General features: G+C 43.5%; 1 protein-coding gene across 1 annotated transcript in view; it reads right to left on the reverse strand.

Annotated features, from left to right (window-relative positions):
• The window catches only part of LOC135216180 (uncharacterized), a 535,405-nt gene that overhangs the window by 370,738 nt on the left and 143,440 nt on the right, over window positions 1-21,227 (reverse strand). Inside the window, exon 3 of the mRNA XM_064251313.1 lies at window positions 17,919-18,103. Within this exon, the coding sequence (XP_064107383.1) occupies window positions 17,919-18,103 (185 nt within the window). The remainder of the gene's footprint in view (window positions 1-17,918; window positions 18,104-21,227) is intronic.

The following is a 21,227-nucleotide window of genomic DNA, read 5'->3' on the forward strand; positions in this document are numbered from 1 at the left end:
TTTGTATCATTGTGTATATGTATATTTATTAGCAATTATATTCCTTCTTTTTATGTTATCTTTTATTTGAGACCTCTTTTTGTTTAGTTGAATTTTCTTTACAATCTTGTGCTATTTCTCTGGTACGATTTCGCGCAGCGACACGAGCTGAGCCCAGAAAAGGGATTTTGACGTAAGGAAAAATCTATTTCTGGGCGATTGGCTCATGTCGCCAGCGAAATCCCGCCCTACCCATCCCATCGCTCAAGATTGTCTGCTAACTTCAGGATGGCCACCAGAGGCGCAGCAGTCGGCAGCATGGGATGGAGTAGTAGTAGTTGCTGCCCACTCTGTGGGTCGGCTCCCCTCTTGTGGGGATTTTGTAGTGGGAGATTTCTATTGGCAAGCGGCTCGTGGTAGTGGTCTCACTCGCCATAGTGTTCATACCGACACCCTCTTGGAGGGTGAGCGAGTCAGTTGTACTGACCTTTTTCTTTATTTATTTATTCTCTGGTATGTGTTAGTACATTTACCCTAGAAATAATAGATTAAAGGATATTTCGCTGGCGACACGAGCCAATCGCCCAGAAATAGATTTTTCCTTACGTCAAAATCCCTTTTATGAGGTGAAAGAATGCATAATTGAGCACAATTTCCAGAGCCTAACTTGGGGACTAATGAACTCTTGGACAGAACAGAGTGCAATGGAGTTGGCCAGAACAGGCTGTTGCCACATCTGTGCAAGTACAACATTGAGCCTAGGCACTCATTATAGGACAGAAGATAGAGTCCTCCTGTCCTGAATCCTTTATATGCTATTATATGCTATCACTGTGCCAACAAGTGCTATATCGGCTGAGACCAACTATAAGAGAATTCTTTGTAAATTGGTTGGTCTGTCTTATGGAGCCCGGGGTAGACTATGAAAGTGTAACTTGAATTTTTGAAGTTCTAATTGAACATCATCATCAGAAAACTGTCGCACAGTCCAATGGTGTGAGGAATAAAGGACCTCAGGACCCTGGAACTGAGAAGTTTGACAGTGAGGCACATTTATTGCATATTGGTGATGCTATTCAGCAAATATGGTTGCTACTGTTAGGAAAAGGGGATCAGGGATCAACTGTGAATGTGAATGATCTTTACTTAAATATAACTAATGATGAGAAATTGGCAAACATGTCATAACTGCTAATATTAGGAAACAGAAACCTACCACCAAGAAACAGCTAATATTAGGAAACAGAAACCTACCACCAAGAAACACTCTACCTAAAAGAGATAAATCTCTGGCAGAAGCAGACATCAACACTGGAGAAAAGAATTCTAATAGTAATGGAACCACAAATGACCTAAAACAGGTTGCCTTACGAACAATAACTAACTTTCGCAGAGGATTTTCCGAAACTTTCATTAGATGTTTCTCAAAAGTAAGATGCGAGTCAAAAGTTACGCCTAGAATAGTCAAGGCTTCTCTTATTCAGCAAAGTCCCATCCACCAGAAGGGAAGGAAGGGGTGGAAAATCTGCATGAGATTTGCTAATCAATAGGGACAATGATGGTTTTACAAGTCCAACCCCTGCAAAAGAGCAAAACTAGTGGAGATCCACATCCATCCCATAAACCTTTATCATTCACTTGTTTTTTTGAGTTCCATCCCATAAACCTTTATCCTTCACTTGTTTTTTTGAGTTAGCATACATGACACAAAGAAACAATTTACCATACATACAAGGGGGTATAAAAGATTCACCTTGAGCATAGCATACAATCAACCACCGGTATTAGCGGGGGATGGGGACCAAAACCACCTGCAAATAGCTAAAATCCACAAATACTTGACATCCTCCTCTAAAAATGCTTATAATTGGCTATTTAAATAGTTCAAACACCAAATGTATACCTTAAACTAGCACCCTACACAGAATATACCTTAAACTATCACCTAAAATGATACATTGTTTAATCAATTTGTATTTTTTATAGCTAACAAACCTGAGGTCTTAACAATAGGACAATCTTCTAGCGCCAAGCTGGAAACCAGTTAAAAACAATCAAAGATTGTAAAACAAGGAATCTGTGGCATCTGGCAACTCATGCGTATACGAGGTGGATATTGATCACTGACCAGGCTTGGAAACTCGTGATGCACCAGTCTTTCTTCCAACCCAGGATATGAGAGAGGGGGCAGGCTAGAGGTGGGCAGTTAACATTAAGACTTTAGGTTTGTTAGCTATGAAAAATACAAATTGATAACAAAATTTGTCATTTATTCATATGCGGAACAAACCTTTGGTCATAACAATAGGATAGACTTATACTTGGAGGGAGGTACAAGTATCCTGAATCGGCTGGGGTTCAGCCCACCTGACCACCCTTCCTAGAAGGTAAAGTTCTAAAGAAGGGGGTCTGAGCCCATGAGAGAATAGATAAACGAGTATCTAAAAACTCAACTTTCTTGGTTGAAATACAATGAGAGATGTCCAAATTCATTAAATTAGAGGAAGGTAAAAGGAATTCTGTTGGAGAGAGGAGTAAGTGCTACTGAGAAGCAGATTCGTTTATTGTATATGAATGAATCAAATAACTGCAGCCAGTATGGCTGCCACACTCACCTGTAAAAGCTTATGACGTGTCCAATTCTTCAACTCATCTGCAGGAAGAAGAAATGGCAAAAGAGAAAGGAGGAGACCAGCCATCTCCCTCATTCTCTCTCCCACACAATCATCTTAGGTAAAATACATACTGTCCGGCTGGGGGCACTGGATGAGCTACATAACTTGATGGGCAGCCACCACCGGACCCAAGGGAAAAAGTGTCCAAGGACCTGTGGGCAATGCTCTTCAGGAAAAGGAAGTGAACATGGTATGCTAAAGCCAGGAACCAGCATTCAAAACCCCAAGAACAGACAAGCTCTTCATAATTGTCAGAGGAACTCATTCCTCTGATGTCATATGCTCTAGCCTCAACAGACTCTGTAATTCTTCAACTCATCTGCAGGAAGAAGAAAGGGCAAAAGAGAAAGGAGGAGACCAGCCATCTCCCTCATTCTCTCTCACACACAATCATCTTAGGTAAAATACATACTGTCCCGCTGGGAGCACTGGATGAGCTACATAACTTGATGGGCAGCCACCACCGGACCCAAGGGAAAAAGTGTCCAAGGACCTGTGAGCGATGTTCTTCAGGAAAAGGAAGTGAACATGGTATGCTAAAGCCAGGAACCAGCATTCAAAACCCCAAGAACAGACAAGCTCTTCATAATTGTCAGAGAGGAACTCATTCCTCTGATGTCATATGCTCTAGCCTCCATAGTAGGTGGCTCTCTTGCCCTTGTAAACTGCTGACGAAAACCTCCTGAGATAGCTGCACATCTGGTCTGCTGCCTCGCAAGAAAACCCTCTAGCTCTCACGAGATACTCAACCGTCTCCGGTTGTGAAGCAACACATATTTTACCGACTGGTGGAACATTTCCACATTAGGCTGGCAAGAGAGGCCCAATGGAGGATTTCTCTCAGAATTGCTGACAGAAGATACAGAAGTTCTGGGAACCACTCTGCCTGTGTACACTGAGGCAGCACCAAGGACACACTGAAATTCTTGGGCTCGCAAGTCTGTCCAGGACTTGACGGATACGGCAGACTTCTCTGTCCAGGACCTGATGGCAGAACTGAGGGAATGCATACCCTGGAGATTGTGCCAAGGATGCTGAGGAGCATCCTCTGCCTGTGGAAGAGGATCCTAGACCTCCAAGAAGTAGACCTTCAGCTTCCTGTTGAAGTGAGAGGCAAAGAGGTCTGTCTAACATGGGTCTTCCCTAAGGATAAAATGGCAAACCACTACATCTTGATGCAGAGACCACTCCATACATAAGACTTTACTCCAAGGTCTACAGCATCAGCCACCACATTCCTCCTGCCTTAAATGTAGCTTACCATGAGTTCCAAATAGGTGTCAACCATACACTGGTGCATCTCGATTGTTAAATGAGTGGAGCTGGCAGCAGAAAGGAGTTTTCATGAATAGAAGACCTCTAGAATCCATCATCAAGAAGAGGTCTAACAAGGCTTCCAAGGCCAAAAAGACTATAGGATGCCCCATGGGGATCTCCTAAAACAAAAATCTCAGTACAGATATGTTCAAAATCTCCTACTGTCAACTTTTGCATGACAAAGTAATTGCACTGTAGAACCGATAGAAGTTCTTAATCTGCCCAGGAAACATACATCTTCAACAGTTGAGACTTCCTCTGAGGTGATTCCTTATTATGACATAAACAGAGGTAAACTGGATCCTACCTACTTCGAAGATAAGACCACCAGAATGAGTTACATTACTGATCTTGTCATTCATATGAAATAGAAGGTTAAGCTAGGAATTGAACCTAACCCAACCCAAAGCTAACTTCTTAAGGAATGTGAAAATCTTACACAATCAAGATGTAAAACATCTGGGTATTTGAAGATTATGCCCAAAAATACATAATCTCAAACCAGCAGGCTAGGCTGAGAACTCCAAAACTTAGGCTAGCAGAAATATGGAGAAATATGTTTGCCCAATCTCGGCTAGGCCTAGGACCCAACCACCTAGACTAGGATAAATAGGCAAGGGAAGGTTCAACTGGTGCACCCAATTAATGTTATTCTAAGTTAGCCTAATTCTTGTGTCGCAGGCCTATATGGATAAGCACTTAGGCTAAGCTAAGAAGGAAAGGAAGGTTCAAACTAATGAGACTAATTATGCTAGTTCATGAATTAACCAGTTCCAACTTTAAGAACTCAAATGTATTTAGCTAAGCTAAGAACTCAACCCTTTATGCTAGGTGAAGGTAGCTTTGACTAGTTAAGTTAGGTTAATAACTCAACCACTTAGGCTAGGTTAAGGTAGCCTTGAACTAGTTAGGCTAGGCTAAGAATTCAGTCAATTAGACTAGGTTAAGGTAGTTTTGAACTAGTTAAGCTAGGCTATGAACTCAACCACTTAGACAAGGTTAAAGTAGCTTAGAGCTAGTCAGGTTAGGCTAAGAACTCAACCACTTAGACTAGGTTAAAGTAGCTGTGAACTAGCTGGGCTAGGCTATGGATATGGTAGCATTGAACTGGTTAGGCTAGCTAAGAACTCAGCATTTGTTAGGCTAAGAACTCAACCACTTTGGCTAGTTTTAGATGGCTTTTGAACTAGTTAGGCTAGGTTAAGAACTCGACCACTTAGGCTACATCACATTAGTTTTGAACTACTTGCCTGGTAAAAATTCAATTACTTAGGCAAGGCTAAAACAGAAAGGCCAGCATTTCCTTACCTTCCTCCTCCTTGTTGTTTCTTGGCCTAGACCCAACTATCTAACCATAAAGTAGGCCTGAATCCTAAAGAAAGCCGGATGGCATGACTGAATGAATCCATCGACTGTCATTTGCACAGAAGTACCTGATGACCTCATAGTAGGTCGTCACCTCTTGCCAGAAGAACTACGCTCCCAAATATAATGCAACTTGGAAAGGAAGACACTGGAACATGGTCGTGCGACAAACCACGTACATTAAGGTGGTATACAGACGTGGGCTTTGGTAAACGTACGTGGACTCTGGAATACAGCCATGGACGTTGATACATGGGCATGGGAATTGGTACACATAAGTGGACATTGTATACAGCAGTGGATGTTGGTATACGGACGTGGACATTGGTATATGGATGTGGACATTGGTAAACGTACGTGGGCATTGGTACCAGTACGTGGATGTTGGTATACGACCATGGATGTTGATGTACAGACGTGGAATGAAATGACAAATCAAGCAGCTGGATGTTTGGTGAATCAAGCACATGGACAAGCAATGGGTCAAGTAAACGGACGAGCAATTAACCATGTACGCAGACCAGTAATGACACACATACACGGCCGTGTGATGTGGAACGATACAAGTGGGAACATCGGGGAGAAAATCGCTCCTGCCTAAGGCGGGTCAAGTACATGGACGAGTGATGAACCATGTACACGGACCAGTGATGACACGTACACAGCCGTGTCATGTGGAACGATATAAGTGAGAACATCAGGGAGATCACTCCTGCCTAAGGTATCCCAACTTGACTTGGAAAATGAACAGTAAGAGTAGAACCTTCATCATGTACATGGGCGAGTGACTTTGCACGGCCATGTTTACCTTCTCCCCCTAAATTGGAGACGTCTCATTATGCGACAAACTCATACAGGCCGAGGGGACGAAGAACTAGCCTGCGAACTCTGATACAAGTGGAGATCAACACAGACTGGAACACGTTCACATACTTGAAGGGAGAGTCACGTCCGTACTGGGAAGATAGAGAAACACCTCTCTTACTCTCAGAAGACCACAAGACTCGAATTCCTGCAACAGGAGGTGTGGGGGGAGGAGGAGGAAAGGCAACGGATGTCTTGCCCTATGACACCTCCTGCTAGAAACTCTGGGACACCTACTACAAAACACAGAGCCCATCCAATAAACCAACTCCAGGAAGAACATTTCTGATGGGTGTACAACCGACCGCAATGGCATCCTGGACGGCAATGGAAGTCATGTCACAGCAACAGGCGGAGGAGAGACGTCACCGAAGCGGACATTACAGGCAGAGATGTAAGAGAATGATGTAACCACATTCGGATTGGTAGCCCAAGTCAAGGGCCTTGGTGACAGCTAAGTTGGCGAAAAAAAGACCTTCTACCACCTCCTGCAGCAACCAAAGGGCCTCCCCAGGACACTTACATGTGACGGATAGTGAAGAATTTCCATGGAAATCCATCATCGAAGAAATAGGAGAGATCGTCTTTCAGTCAACGCAATGTCAACTATGTAATTGGCAGAACCCGTGACGTCACATGCCCGTCTATGTCACATAGCAGATTACCATTACAGAGAGAGAGATCATTGTGTGTAGTGCAGAAAAACATTAAACACAACAGTTGTGCAATTATATCATAAGACAAAAGGGTACCAAGTCGAACATCATAGGTAAACAATGTTTTTTGCAGTCATAATGTTGGAATCCCACCATGACAACACTTTATTGTTCAGCAGGAAAGGGTCTCCAAAAACAGCAAGGAACACGCAGCCAACAGTACTGACTGCTTCTAAAGTCTCACTTCTTCACAGCACAAAGACACAAATAAAAAATTAGTGAAGAGGCATCTCTGTCAGAGGGAAGCGAAGCAGAGAGCTCCCAAGTTCTGGGCGACCACCACCACTGATAGACTTCCAGACGAGAACCAGGGCTGACAACTGCAGAGCCTGTAAAAAAAGGTAATATGTATTCTTTCTCCCTCAGAAAAGAAGATTTCTATCCTGAGAGAGAATAAAAGGATCATATTTATGTGAGGGTGAAGGGAAAGACAGGAGTGAGCCGTACTAAGCTGTATAACCTATGCCCCACTCCCACCAAAATTATGGAAAGAGATTGTACGGCATCAAAATTTATATTGAAGAAGTGTGGGAATGTACTCCTATGCCAGCCAGCTGAATCCTGGCAGAAAAATACTTGTCTGCAACACAAACCCTTATGTCTCTAACATCCGAAACACAAACATTCTGAAAGACTAAAACATTACAAAGTTCCCAGAAATATGTGAGAAGATAAAAGATACATAAAAACATTAATGTCAATCCAAATGTTTTCAAAATATCTTAAAATGAAAGTAAAATACAACAAAACAAAAGCAACTGGGCCCTGTCTCCCTGAAGGGGCAATACTCCCTTGGGAAGATGAACCAGCATATCACTCCAAATGCAAGCTATGATGATGCAGAGGAAAAGTCGCAGCTACTGTAATTTGCATCTGTCCCTAGGAAGGTCAACACGGAAAACAAGGAAGCTGTCTAAAAATGTTGACGTCCACATAACTTCTGGGCTGAATATAATGAAACAATTCACAGACAATGATTAAAAAAACCGGCTTGGGAAAAGAAGAGCAAAGCGAAACACAACTCTCCAAGGCAGTTGAAGAAAGACTGGTGCATCACGAGGTTCCAAACTTGGTCAGTGACCAACAACCACCTCATATAGGCATGAGTTGCCAGACGCCACAGATTCCTTGTTTTAAATCTTTGATTGTTTTCAACTGGTTCCCAGCTTGACGCTAGAAGATTATCCTATTGTTTAACCGAAAGTTTGTTCTGCGTATGAACAAACGCTTTAATATTATTTCAAAATCATCTTACAACATTACCCTTAAAAATATATGGCTTAGGTAAGTGTGAAAACTATTCAAGTTAACCCTAATTTAAAGTATATCCATTTTCTCTCACACAGTATTGAAGCAGTCCCGTTTTTGTTTTACCATATGTGGAGAAGTAAGTATATCTTAGTTTTACCAGACCACTGAGCTGATTAACAACTCTCCTAGGGCTGACCCGATGGATCAGATATTTTTACGTGGCTAGGAACCAATTGGTCACCTAGCAACGGGACCTACAGCTTATTGTGGGATCCGAACCACACTATATAGAGAAATAAATTTTTATCACCAGAAATAAATTCCTCTGATTCCGCATTGGCCGAGCCGGGAATCGAACTTCGGACCACTGGATTGGCAGCCGAGCACGAAAACCACTCGTCCAGCGAGGAACTACCATACATGGAGAAACACTTGGAAGTTAAGTACTACTGTATACAGTACTTTAATATTTAATATGTAATAAAAAATATCTTAGATATTTTGCTGTTTACATTAATATCAATATATTTGAAAATTGTTAAATTATTTTTTATCTTAAAAAATATTCAGTCACTAAAATAACATGAAAATACAGTAATTAGTGAATATATCTTGACAAACAAATCTGCAAATTACCCATTTTTTTGCAAATAATTCGCAGATAAGTTTCACAGAAAAATCTGCGAATAGGTGCAACTGCAAATAGGCAACGGTCGACTGAACTATGTTTTCCCTCAATAAAGGTCAAAGAAAAAACTGGCTTACACAGATGAGCAACATCCTACCAATATTGGTATCAAGTTACAATGACTGTTTCCAGTTTGCTCTGCGGAATACTCGTACGTACATAAAAGGGAATAGTTTGTATTCCCCTAGAAACAAATGCGTATCAATGAATAGGAAATTCATATTTTTTCATTATACAAATAAAATTTATATTTTCATTCATGTACAGTTTGACTTTAAATCCAGCACTCTGTGGCCCAGCAACCTCCATGGTCTGGGATCTTTTTTAAATCAGCCACCAATACTTCTTGAGCAGCATGAGGGCAGCACCACACGTTTCAGTTTTTGGATTTTTTTGGATTTTGGAACTGAAGCTTGCTCCATAAATACACAAGCATAGTTTATTTCCAATGAAAACATCTGTGAAACTCAAAAATATACAGCATACAAGAGAACCATAATTTGCATATAGTACACTTGTGTATCAAGCGATCATTAACATTTCGTCCAAAAACATGATTTCATCGTATACATCGTGTATACATAGTGCGAGATGTATTTTCAGTATATTATACCTGCTATGCTTTCTATGCCTGTCTCAGTTTCCGTAATACTTCTGCTAATGCATATTATATCTTCTGAGTGAGTTTTTAAACTAATAAACCTAGAAAAAAAGTTTAATAGTTTAAAATAAAAATTTTTGAAAGTAAATTGTATTTTTCCTAACAATACAAACCAGAGGTCCTTTACATAAGAAATTACTTTCACTGTAGGCTGGAAATTCGGTTGTAAGATTCTAATAACAAGGTAGTTAGGCAGTAACTGCTTGTCCGATAGTTGGGAGTCCCGCCTGACTGCGCTTAAACATTCCACTTTGCTATAGGCCCAGGAACAGATTGAGGGGTGACATGAGGTGGGCCTATATGTGAAGGACCTCAGGTTTGTATAGTTAGGAAAAGCACAATTTACATTCAAAAATTGTGATTTGTCCTTACACGTTATTCAAACCCTTGGTCCTTTACATAAGGAAGACTCACTGATTGGTGAGAGGAATCTGAGTCTTGTGAACAGACTGGTATTCGCCCAACCAAGGTTCCCTCCCTGGTCGTAAGAGCAAGGGGGGGAACCTTCCCTCTGTCCATAGATCGGAGTGAGATCACTGCAAGACTAATGGCCAGACCTCTGGACCATTTCATAAAAGGGAGGCATGTGTAACCTCTTATGAATAGCAAACAAGAACTTATAGTCAGAAGCAAGAAGACAAATATATAGTATTGGGTTTGTCTCTTGCTGCTGTCCACTTTCCCCCCCTTGTTAGGGAAGGGACAGATACATGCTTCCAAACCCTAATGAAAAGGAAAGAATGGAGCATAGTCAAATAGCTTACCTACATCTGTCGCCCTCTCCAGCATGCGACAACCGTCACTCCTTGCCCGAAGGAAGAGAAGAAGGAAGGGGGAAGAGAAGCAAGTCACACTCTCATTCACTCTTCATTCACATGGTTACCGCAAGGACGAAATGCAACCTTGTCCCGTTAGAGGAGCTGGGTACGCTACACAACTTGTTGAGCAGTCACCACAGGTCCCAAGGAAAAAAGTTTCAAAGGACCCGTGAGCAATATCCCAAAGGTAAAAGGAGGTGAAGGGGGTCTGATTGGACCACACCCCTGCCTTCAGCACCTGCGATACCAACAAGTTCTTGCGGAACGAAAGGGTAGGACCAATACCTCTAACTTTGTGGGCTCTTGGACGAAAGGTACCAGTATTGAAATCTCTTTTGGAGGAGTACGCTTTCGTGATTACCTCACGAAACCAGAAAGAAATAGTGTTCTTGGACACTTCTTTCTTGGTCACCCCAGCGCTAACGAAGAGGTGTCAACACTCAGGCCCGAGATGACGAGTTCTCTTCAGATAGCACCATAGCACTCTAACAGGATAAATTAGCATCTCTTCAGTATCATTACCAGTAAAGTCCTCTAAGGAGGGGATCGTAAAGGACTATTGTCAGGGACCGAGGGATTCTGAGTCTTTGCTACAAAACCCAGGAAGAAATCAAGCATAACTGATCCCTATCCCCTCGAGTGTTTAACATCAAACGAGAGACCATGAAGTTCCCCTACTCTCTTTGCCGATGCCAGGGCCAGAAGAAAGATGGTCTTGAGGGTCAGATCCCTGTCTGATGACTCTCGGAGAGGCTCGTAGGGTCCATGAGTCAAACTACTTAGGACAAGAGTCACGTCCCACTCAGGGGGCCTGAGTTCTCTGGGTGGTTAAGACCTCTCAAAGCTCCTCATAAGGAGGGATATTTCCATGGAAGAGTAAATATCCACACCCCGCAGCTTTAGGACTAGGGCTAAAGCAGCCCTATGTCCCTTAACTGCCAAAACGGAGAGGAGCTTCTCTTGGTGAAGAAAGACTAGGAAATCCGCTACCTGCTGAAGAGTGGCTCTGAGCGGAGAGAGACCCCGTCTATGACACCAACCACAGAAGACGGACCAATTTTCCTGGTATACCGCTGAAGAAGACTGTCTGAGGTATCCTGCCATCTCTGATGCTGCTTGGCGAGAAAAGCATCTCACTCACAAGAGATGGTGGATAACCAACAGCCCTGAAGACACAGGGAATGTACTGCCAGGCGGTACCGTTCCATGTGTGGTTGGCACAGCAGGTTGTGCCGTGGGGGAATCTCTCGCGGTGCCTTGGAGAGAAGAGCCAGCAGGTCCGGATACCAAATGGCCTGAGGCCATTTGGGAGCCACTAGAATCATCCGAAGTTTACTGGTGACCAGCCTTGCGAATCAGACAGAACGGGGGAAAGGCGTACACTTCGAGGTTGTCCCACAGGTGTTGGAACACATCCTCTGCAGCTACCCATGGGTCCAGCACGACGGAGAAGAAAACTGGAAGTTTTCTGTTGTGCTGGGTGGCGAACAGATCCACTACTGGGCGGCCCCCACAGGTCAAACAGCCTTTCCTGATTCTGGCGGCTGAGCTTGTCTGCCACTACATTCCTCTTGCCTGGAATGTACCTGGCTGACAGCTCCACCAAGTGGGCTGCAGCCCACTCATGCACCTGCATGGTCAACTGAGGCAATGGGAGAGACAGTAAGCGCCTCTGTTTGTTGACGTATGCCACTACCGTGGTGTTGTCACTCATCAACACCACAGTGTCCCATCGCACGTTCCAGAAATTCTTGGAGCACCAGAAACGCTGCTTGAGTTCCAGGACGTTGATGTGAAGGTGCTTGTCACACTGATCCCACATGCCTGAAACCATCAACTCTTCCAGGTGTGCATCCCAACCCTCGTTTGATGTGTCCGAGAACAGAAGCATCTCCAGAGGGGGAGTGTGCAACTGCACTCCTATTAAGAGGCTCCTGTCGTCCAGCCACCAGGCTAAATTCATCCCTCACTTCCTCCGTGAAAGGAACTAGGAAGGATTGCGGATCCCGAGCCTGTGACCAACACTCCTTCAGTCTCCATTGCAGAGACCACAGGTGAAGACACCCGTGAGGGGCTAACTTCTCTAGGGACAACAGGTGACCAATCACGACTTGCCAAAGCTGAGCTGGTTGTTCCTGTCATGACAGAAACCGTTGAGCTGCCTGCCTGAACCTGCTGATCCTCGAGTCTACAGGGAAAACAGTGCTGCTACCGTGTCAATCAGCATACCTAGGTACTTTATCCTCTGCTTGGGGGAGAGATCCAACTTCTCGAAATTTATCATGATCCCCAGATTGCGACAAAAGTCGAGGAGGCGATCTCTGTCCTGTAGCAACTGCAAGCAAGAGCTTGCCAAGACCAACCAATTGTCAAGATACCTCAAAAGATGTATCCCGATTGAGTGGGCCCAAGCTGACACCAGTTTGAACACTCGCGTGAACACCTGAGGGGTGGTTGAGAGTTGAAAGCAAAGTGCCCTGAATTGGAACACTGTCCCATCGAGGATAAAGCGTAGGTACTTCCTGGAGGACCGATGGATGGGTATTTGAAAATATGCATCCTTCAGGTCCACTGAAAGCATGAAACATGCCGTTTCCATCGTGAACCTTGTCTGGCGAATGAATCGGTTCAAAAGAGAGAGATCTATCACTGGTCTTCAGTCCCCCAAAGACTCCACCAGGAAAAGCTGGCTGTAGAAACCCGGTGACAGTTCTCGAACAATTTCCACAGCTCCCTTGCTCAGCATAGTTTACACTTCTTCCTTGAGTGCTACGTCCCTGGCCGAACCGGGAACGTACGTCTGGTGATGGACCAGGTGAGAAGTGAGGGGTGGCCTCAACAAAAAGGGGAGAAGATATCCCTCCCAAAGGACATCTACTACCCAGGTCTCGGCTCCCTACCATTGCCATGTTGCCCAATGGCTCGTCAGGCCACCCCACACTTCCAAGAGCAGGTGACTGGGAACGCCGTCCCTAGTGTTTCCCTTCTTCCCCTTTCGCTTACCTCCCTTCCTGTGAGAGGAGGAGGGCTGAGAGGAGGGCTGATGCTCACCTTTCGAAGCGAAGGAGGAAAGCTGGGTCTTTCCCTGCGCCCCCTTCGACGGAGCAGAGGTCTTGGGGGCGGGGAAGTGCTAGCTTGGTTCTGAGGCCTAGTCGCATTTGAATGAGACAGCCCAGATGTCTTCATAACTGCCTGGTGTACTAAACGGTCGCTGTCTTCAGCTCTCCATTTTTCCACTGCAGTGTCCACCATCTCTCTAGGGAAAAGAGAGGAGGTACCCAGCGACGGTCCATTCCTTAGACCAAATGCCAACACTGGGCCAGCCGACCTGGATACTCGATTCAGGACGGCGTCCCTCCTTTTAAGCACCAGGTTGGCCCACAGGCTGGCAGTCTGGTGGGCCAGGTAGGAGATAGCCCTACCCCCAGACTGACAAAGTCTCCCAAAAGCTGAGTCTCCTCCAGGGGCTACCTGTCCCGACAGCAGGTGTTGTGGAGGCAAGCCATGAGTTAGACGAGCTAACTTTGAGTCAACCTGTTTGGTTGGCAAAGGGTTCTCCAAAGGCACATAGAAATGCCGCTGACAAGGCAAAGGAGGGGGAAGCAGCTTGTCCTTCTTAGGCCCCCAGAATGACTAACCAGGAGGGGCAGTTAGAGGGGGCAATTGATCCTTCCCCAAGATGACCTCCGCAAAAGACCTCTGTATCTCTGGAGTGACCATCAGATCCATCCAGGCCAAGTCCCTCCCGAAATTCTCTTCCTTCACCAGGAAGAACCTCATCAAATCCCCTGTGATCTCCTCTGACCACTTGAGCATATGACCTCTCGGGTCCTAAGACCGAACCAGGCACATGTGCTCTCGTGGACGGACCGTGAGGAGCGCACTCCTCACGGTACCACCTAGTCACCTCGCTCCTCCTGGTGTATCCTGAGGAAGTTGAAGGGACAGGTGAGGCAGATCTGATGCTCCCGCTCTGTCTACCAGCAGAACTGGTGGATGGACAGGGCTGCAGGCGATCAACAACCCACAGTGATGACCTGTCTACAGGTCTATAACGAGCGTTCTCCCTGTGGAGAAGCACTGGTCTGAGGACAGTAGCATTGATCTCTCGCATCAGGGGAACCGCTGCCGGCTGTCCAGACCGTCCGATCACACTGGTGTGATCGACAGTCGGGTCACAGGTAACGTCCACCAACACGACGAGAACGAGCACCATCCTCTCGATGTGTCACAGTCCCAGAAGCACTCACATCGTGTATGGTCCCGTGGGACCGTCACGTCTACCCTGGGAACCGGACATTCATTACAGGAATGATCACCAGCTAGGCGAGAATCACCTGGGTGACTCCCACCTTCCTTCCATCCCGTGCCGGAGTCCTGACAGGTAGTATAGTCAGCGCCACGGACCCTAGCTGCACGTTCACCGGTAGGTGACCATACACTCAGTGAAACTTGCTCACGAGTACCCAAGATGGTTCCCGGTCCAGAGGCAGAGCCTTGAGAGCCAGGAGCAGAAGTACCGGCAGTAGCTGGTACCTCTGCGGTCCCCGCCCTGCTCATCCCTGTGGATGGCGAGGCGGTTACCATTCCCGAAGTTACGGGAGGACCAGCGGAAGGCCCACCTGTCTCACCAGAATGATGAGACAGGCCCTTAGAAGTCCCTAAACGAGACTTCTTACGGGGGTCGAGACCACCTTCTTCTTCATTGGCTGGGCAGCCTCAGAAGGAGAAGTGGAGGAGGTGGCAGACGACAATGACAATGAAGACGAATACAAAGATAAAGAAGACAACGATGACACCTTCTGCTTCTTCTTAGACTTCTTCTTCGCCAGCTTCCTCAGAACAGCAGAAAGATCCCCCACCAGGACGGTGCTGCAGCAACTGCCGAAGCAGCAGGCTCCAGCACGGCCTGGGATGGAGGAAGTGACGCTGCAGAAGCACTCCCACGGGCAGGAACAGGGGCGACAGGAACGGCAACAGTAACAGGAGGGAAGTCCAGGGGTGAGCTCTTTGGGTACTCAAAATCAGGAGGGGGAGCAAGGACAGCATAGCCTGGAGGAGGATGTAAGAAATATTCCACCCTTGAAGTATGCGGCACCGGTGCAACCACAGCAGATGGAGTGACCGATATTACATGCTGGGTATACACCAGATGTGGCAGTGCCACATACCCAGGTGTCGATATGGTCGTGGTTGTCCTCGACTCGATCCCATGAGTCACTGGGGCTGCTGTGAGATGGCTCAGCAGTCCCTGAAGAGAAGGAGGGCCAGACAGATTCAAGGTTCACCATACCTGCCGCAGATCCCCATCTGCGGAGTCAAACGTACCTGAGGGAGCAAAAGTCAGGTTAATGGGGGGGGGAGTTCTTGAGCAAACAGAAGTTCCCGAGTACAACTCCAAGTTGGCATGCCTCCCCCCATCTTCTGCACTTGACATGTCGAGAGAAGAAGTGGAAGGAGAGATGTCCCCCGCAGGGGAAAGAGCGAGATGGGGTAGTTTACGTAGAGGAAGGAAAGAAGACGACGTATCAGTGACCAAGGGAGTCAAAGGAGAACCCTCCGACAACACCTTGGAAGACTTACACGGCTTCTTCCCTCGTATCTCTTCTACTGCTCTTCCGACCAAGAGATACAAGTATCACATGTATTAGTTCTATCACAATCACGCTCTCGGCACCTCACATAAAAGGCGTGAGAGTCAACATCAAAACTCAGGCAAAATGCTCCACATTTCCTGCCCCCTACTTCAGGGCACAATCGCTGATTCATGGGTTTGCATTATCAATATATACAAACACATAAAACAAACACAAAACAATCAGTTATAATAATCAATAGAAAGTTTGGAAAGATCTCACGACAGGTGGGCAGAGAGAACGTCTGCACACACTGGCAGTCGAAAGCAAAGTGGAACGTTTACATGCAGTCGGGCAAGACTCCCGACTAACTACGTACCTTGTATTTAGAATCTTATGACCAAGTTTCCAGCTGTGCTGAAAGTAATTCCTTATGTAAAGGATTGATGGTTTGTATAACGTGTAGGAACAATATGAATCTTCACAGTACATTAAATCAGGCTTACAACCATATGACTTGTCTAAGAATTCATCGCTTTGTATTTCTTATAATTATCAACTTTGTATAAGACACTGGCATAAACAACAGCAAGTACTGACATAAACAATCAAATTAAGAAACAGCTGTTCGCTGATTTCAGCTACTGTAACTAGCACACTTTCATTCAGGGTTGTATTACATATAGTTGTTGACTTATTAAAAATTTGCTAATTTTCAATGGTGACTTCCATACATAAGAATAAAATAATATTTTATTCACCCTTCATGCACTGGAGAGGAAAGTGTTATGAAAGTGTGCACTAAATTTACAGCTGTATCTGTTGGCAGAACCCAACAATGTGCGGCCACAAAACACTTTGGAAAGAGGCAAAAGCAACATCCAATACTGGTGAAATCAAACATTTTCTTCATTTAATTTACAGCATTTATAAATAAAGTTGCATTTTTAAACTCGGTTTTGATAATTTATGTCAAAAATGAATCTTCGAAATGAGTTTCATATAGCCACTAATGGCTGGGATGATATCGGTAAAATGCAATCAGATGCTGATTTTAAGAATGTAAACAGCAGAATGCATAAATTATAATACTGTACTACTGTATTATGACAATAATGCATATAATATAATTGCATACAGTATATAAAACAAGTTTTATTTGACTTTTGCAAATGGGTGTAACAATCTAATCAGGGCTAATAGTGGTCTTTCTCTCTCCCTCTCTCACACACACACACATGCAGGTTTAAAGAATTAAAAGTAGCAGACTTTTAGGTATTTGCTGAAAACAAAAACCACAAATGTTTGAAATGCCAAAAAACACTGAAGGGTGCCAGATCAGAATCTATAGAGGTTTAAGCTCCAACATAGCTAAGGGGTAAGGATTTCCAGAGATGCTTATGGAGCAGGGCAGAATTTTCCTAGAACTAAACCCAATGAATGACAGTGATTATTAATAAGCTTTGTTCTACTTTTGATAACAGCGCTATAAACTATGTGGAATGAACTGGCACAACTGTTTAGATAGGTTTTTTACTGGTAATTTCTGTCATCTGGGATTTTCTGTGGTTCACCAGTGGCCTGGTCCCATGGGTGGCGCTTTTAAGAGATCGGGCTGTATTATTAATTATCAATTTACAAATTTTAAAGAAATTTCTGTTCACAGTTAACTTCAATGCATAATTTTAACTACATACAAATAATAGTTTTGCTTTTAATTACTCAAGATACTACAGTAAAGTATGATTAACTAGCTTCAATATAAGATCAAAGCCAGCATTTTATCACAACAAGAGTGATAGCAATACAAGAAAATTATTTCAAATTTAGGCTCGTAATTGGTAATACAGAATAGCATTTGTTTTACTAAAAATTAGTTTTTTTACCTCCCAAAAATCTCAAAAGGTTGAATAACTCTGATAACTATATGATTAAACTGACATACTGAAAAATTACTGTTGAAGAATATATATCATATAGTACAGAAATATAGTTACTGAATAATTACTTCCTCTCTTTCTTTTTAGTGGAGTCCACAAACTCTACAGGTTTACAGGCCTGTTTCTCTGGAGTATGCTGTTGCAGTGTCCTAACCCACCGAAATCCTACATTTTTTGAAATTTCATCAGCACATTTTACATTCTCTTGAGGAGATAATGTGGATTCGCTTGTGATACTAGGGTCAACACTGCCCTGTAATAAAGTAAGAGAAGAAAAAGTAAAATAATTCCAAACTACCATTTATATGAAAATAGTTTAATACAATATAACGAACACCTCTTCTGTATACATATCAGACATATCAGACTTAATTAATTATCTCCTGAATTATTACAGTAGTACTAGTTTTTCAGCAAGTTTATTACAGTAGCACTAGTTTTTCGGCAAGTTAACTCTATAGACATAATACATTTTAAAAAACTCTTAACTTGAATGGTAAGAGTAAAGTTACAGTGTAGCCTTCTTATAAATAAATCTTTATGTAAGCATGTTTGTGAATAAAATCTTAGCATAAGTATTAGTTGTATAAATGTGTGGTTGTATGTATATGTGCATCTTAATAAGTAAAGGTTCTAGGATAGTTTTATTTGTAAACCTACCAACATCTCTACGGTGCACTCAAACAAGTTGAAAATTTTCAGGATAAAATTATTTGGATACTTACCTATTGTTAAAGTTAGCTTCTATTTTTGTGCCATTATGTGCGATCGCCATTCAAAATAAAACAAAATAACACTTTGCTAACCCACGATGATTGTATCTGTAATCACCTGTTTCCCACTAGGTGGCATTGGAATGTTTACTTTCTTATCAGAATTCTTCATGACCACCCACTCAGATGTGGGGAGGCTGGGTGAGTTTCCACTGTAACAGAATACAGGCAGTCCCCGGGTTACGAAGGGTTCGGGTTACGACGTTCCGAGGTTAAGGCGGTTCTCAATTATATTCATCAGAAATTATTTCCAGGGTTACGATGCCTACAACACTCATCTGGCAGATGAACTATGACACCAAAAATCCAAATAATCAATATTTTAAGTTTTTTTTATGAAAAATGCAATAAGAATGCAGTTTACATAGTTTTCAATGCACCCAAAGCATTAAAATTAAGGTTTTCTTAGGATTTTTTACGACAATTTTCGTAACCCGGGGACTGCCTGTATAAGTATCCAAATAGTATTTAATTTTTTTTCATTATTTGGAATAAATCTTACCTACTATTAAAGTTAGCTAACTACAATACCACAATGATTAAGGATGGTGGGTTAGTGCAGACTTTCACTTCTGTATCTTTTCTCTAAGCAATGAAAGAAGAGAGAGGTTGCCATCAGAAGAAAGCCCACTTACAAGGAAGGGCTTGAAGCCCACTAACACACTTTGCCACTGCAAGAGCTAAAAGAAAGGTGTCATCAAAGTTCTTAAGTGATACCTTACCAAAAGGCTCAAACTGAGGTTATGTTAAAATCTGGATGACTACATCTAAATTTCATCATAAACCTTGATAGGAAGATTGAAATTTCCAGCACAAATGAAAGAAAACCTCTTCAAACTTTAAATCATGAACATTAGTTGCTGTGGTATATGCTTTGATCGCTATGACAGAAAACTGCTTTGCATACCTGAGATACTGGTATAATTGAAATCAGCATATCTAGTGAACAGGTGCTGGATATCACCCTGGACAAGCACCAAGATCAATAAACTGACAACTGTTATTGATAAACAAGTCAAATAGTTGAAGGCCTCCTAGACTTGGGGATTGCTTCCTTGGCCATTCTAGAAATGCCCTTAGCTCGTAACTGACAATGACAATCCCCACACAGTCAGTTGAGGCGAGGTTTGATGGAATCTTCTCAAATAAAACTGTCTGAAAAGATTTTTTCCTAAATGGAAGAGGACAAGGAACATTTACTGCCAGGATAGGAAGTTACGGGAACAGTTCCTCTGGGGCTACTAAAGAGCTATCGAAATCATCCTTGTTCTGCAAAGCTCACAACTTGTTGAGTATTTCCTCAAAACAGCAAACAGAAGAAAAACATAAAGGTCTAGATTCGACCATTCTTGAGGGATGGCATTAACTGTCCATGCCTGAGGATCCTGGCATGGATAGCAGTAAACTGGGAGAGTAGTGCTTTGGGCAGTCGTGAACAAATTGGCGCTTGGGTATCCCCAGACGTTCCACAACTTCTGGCAACCCTAAGGAAGAGACCATCTGACTGAAGACCTTGCCTTTTCAGCTGAGTTCATCTTCAAGAACAATGTTTTTCTTTAAGTCAAAAGGAGGTAAAGGAATGATGTTGCTGGGATCTGTCCAAAGGAGAAGGAAGTTTCTTTGCTAGCTTGAACAAATCTCTTGATGTGTGTCTTCTTGTCGTCTTATGTGAGAATCGAGAGGCTGAATTGTCAGAAAAGACTGATTATGTTGTCTCTGACTAGATGTTCTACTAGCATAAGACCACTCCAAACTGCCAGGAGCTGTAGGTTGTTTACCTTCCAACTCCTGACAACAGATGTTTCTCAGAATGGCCCCTAATCCACCTTTGAGACATCTGTGGACTGTGTAAAGGTTCTTGAAGTCTACAGGCCAACCCATTAGTTCTCAAAAGTGGTAAAAAAATTGTCTCTCTGTCTCTCTTGGAAAAAAAACCCAAAAAAGAGAGCTAATCTTCATCCAAAGTGAAACAATTGGCTGGATCAGAGAAGCACAGATTAGTCAATATTAAACAAAATGCCCAGCTCTGAGGTTACACATACAACGTAATTCTGCACCCTCAAGTTTGTCAGAAACAAACTGGTGAAAACAAACGTCATCCAAAACAGAGAGAACTACGTACTCTGATACCAAGCAGATGAATCCATCCTGCTAAAAACTCCAACACGCAGGAGAATACTTTTTTTCAACTGAAGGTGTACCAGGACGTGGAAGTACATTTCCTATATGTCAACAGATAACATCATTTGCCCTTCTGAAGGGCTGCCAGGAGCAAACTGAATGTCTCATCAAAAAGGGAGTAATATGAATAAACTTGCTGAGACTGGAAATGCCCATGGCTCAATGGCCGTGTGGCATAACAACTGTCCCATCTACCCCTCCCAACTCTGAACTCCTCTGTGTGAAGGGCATGGAGAGAAAGATATCAGAAGTTGACAGGGGTTAAAGTATAACAAAAGGTCCAAAGTATCCTTCCCTGAGAAACATCATTACTGAAAGTTCTCCTTGACACTTAGCCAGACACTTCCGAAACTCTGCACACTGCCTTCTAAGAATCCACAGAGACTACTTGAACTGGGAGTTCAAAACAAGTCATGGTTTCAT

Source organism: Macrobrachium nipponense, chromosome 6, assembly GCF_015104395.2.
Source record: "Macrobrachium nipponense isolate FS-2020 chromosome 6, ASM1510439v2, whole genome shotgun sequence".
NCBI lineage: Eukaryota > Metazoa > Arthropoda > Malacostraca > Decapoda > Palaemonidae > Macrobrachium > Macrobrachium nipponense.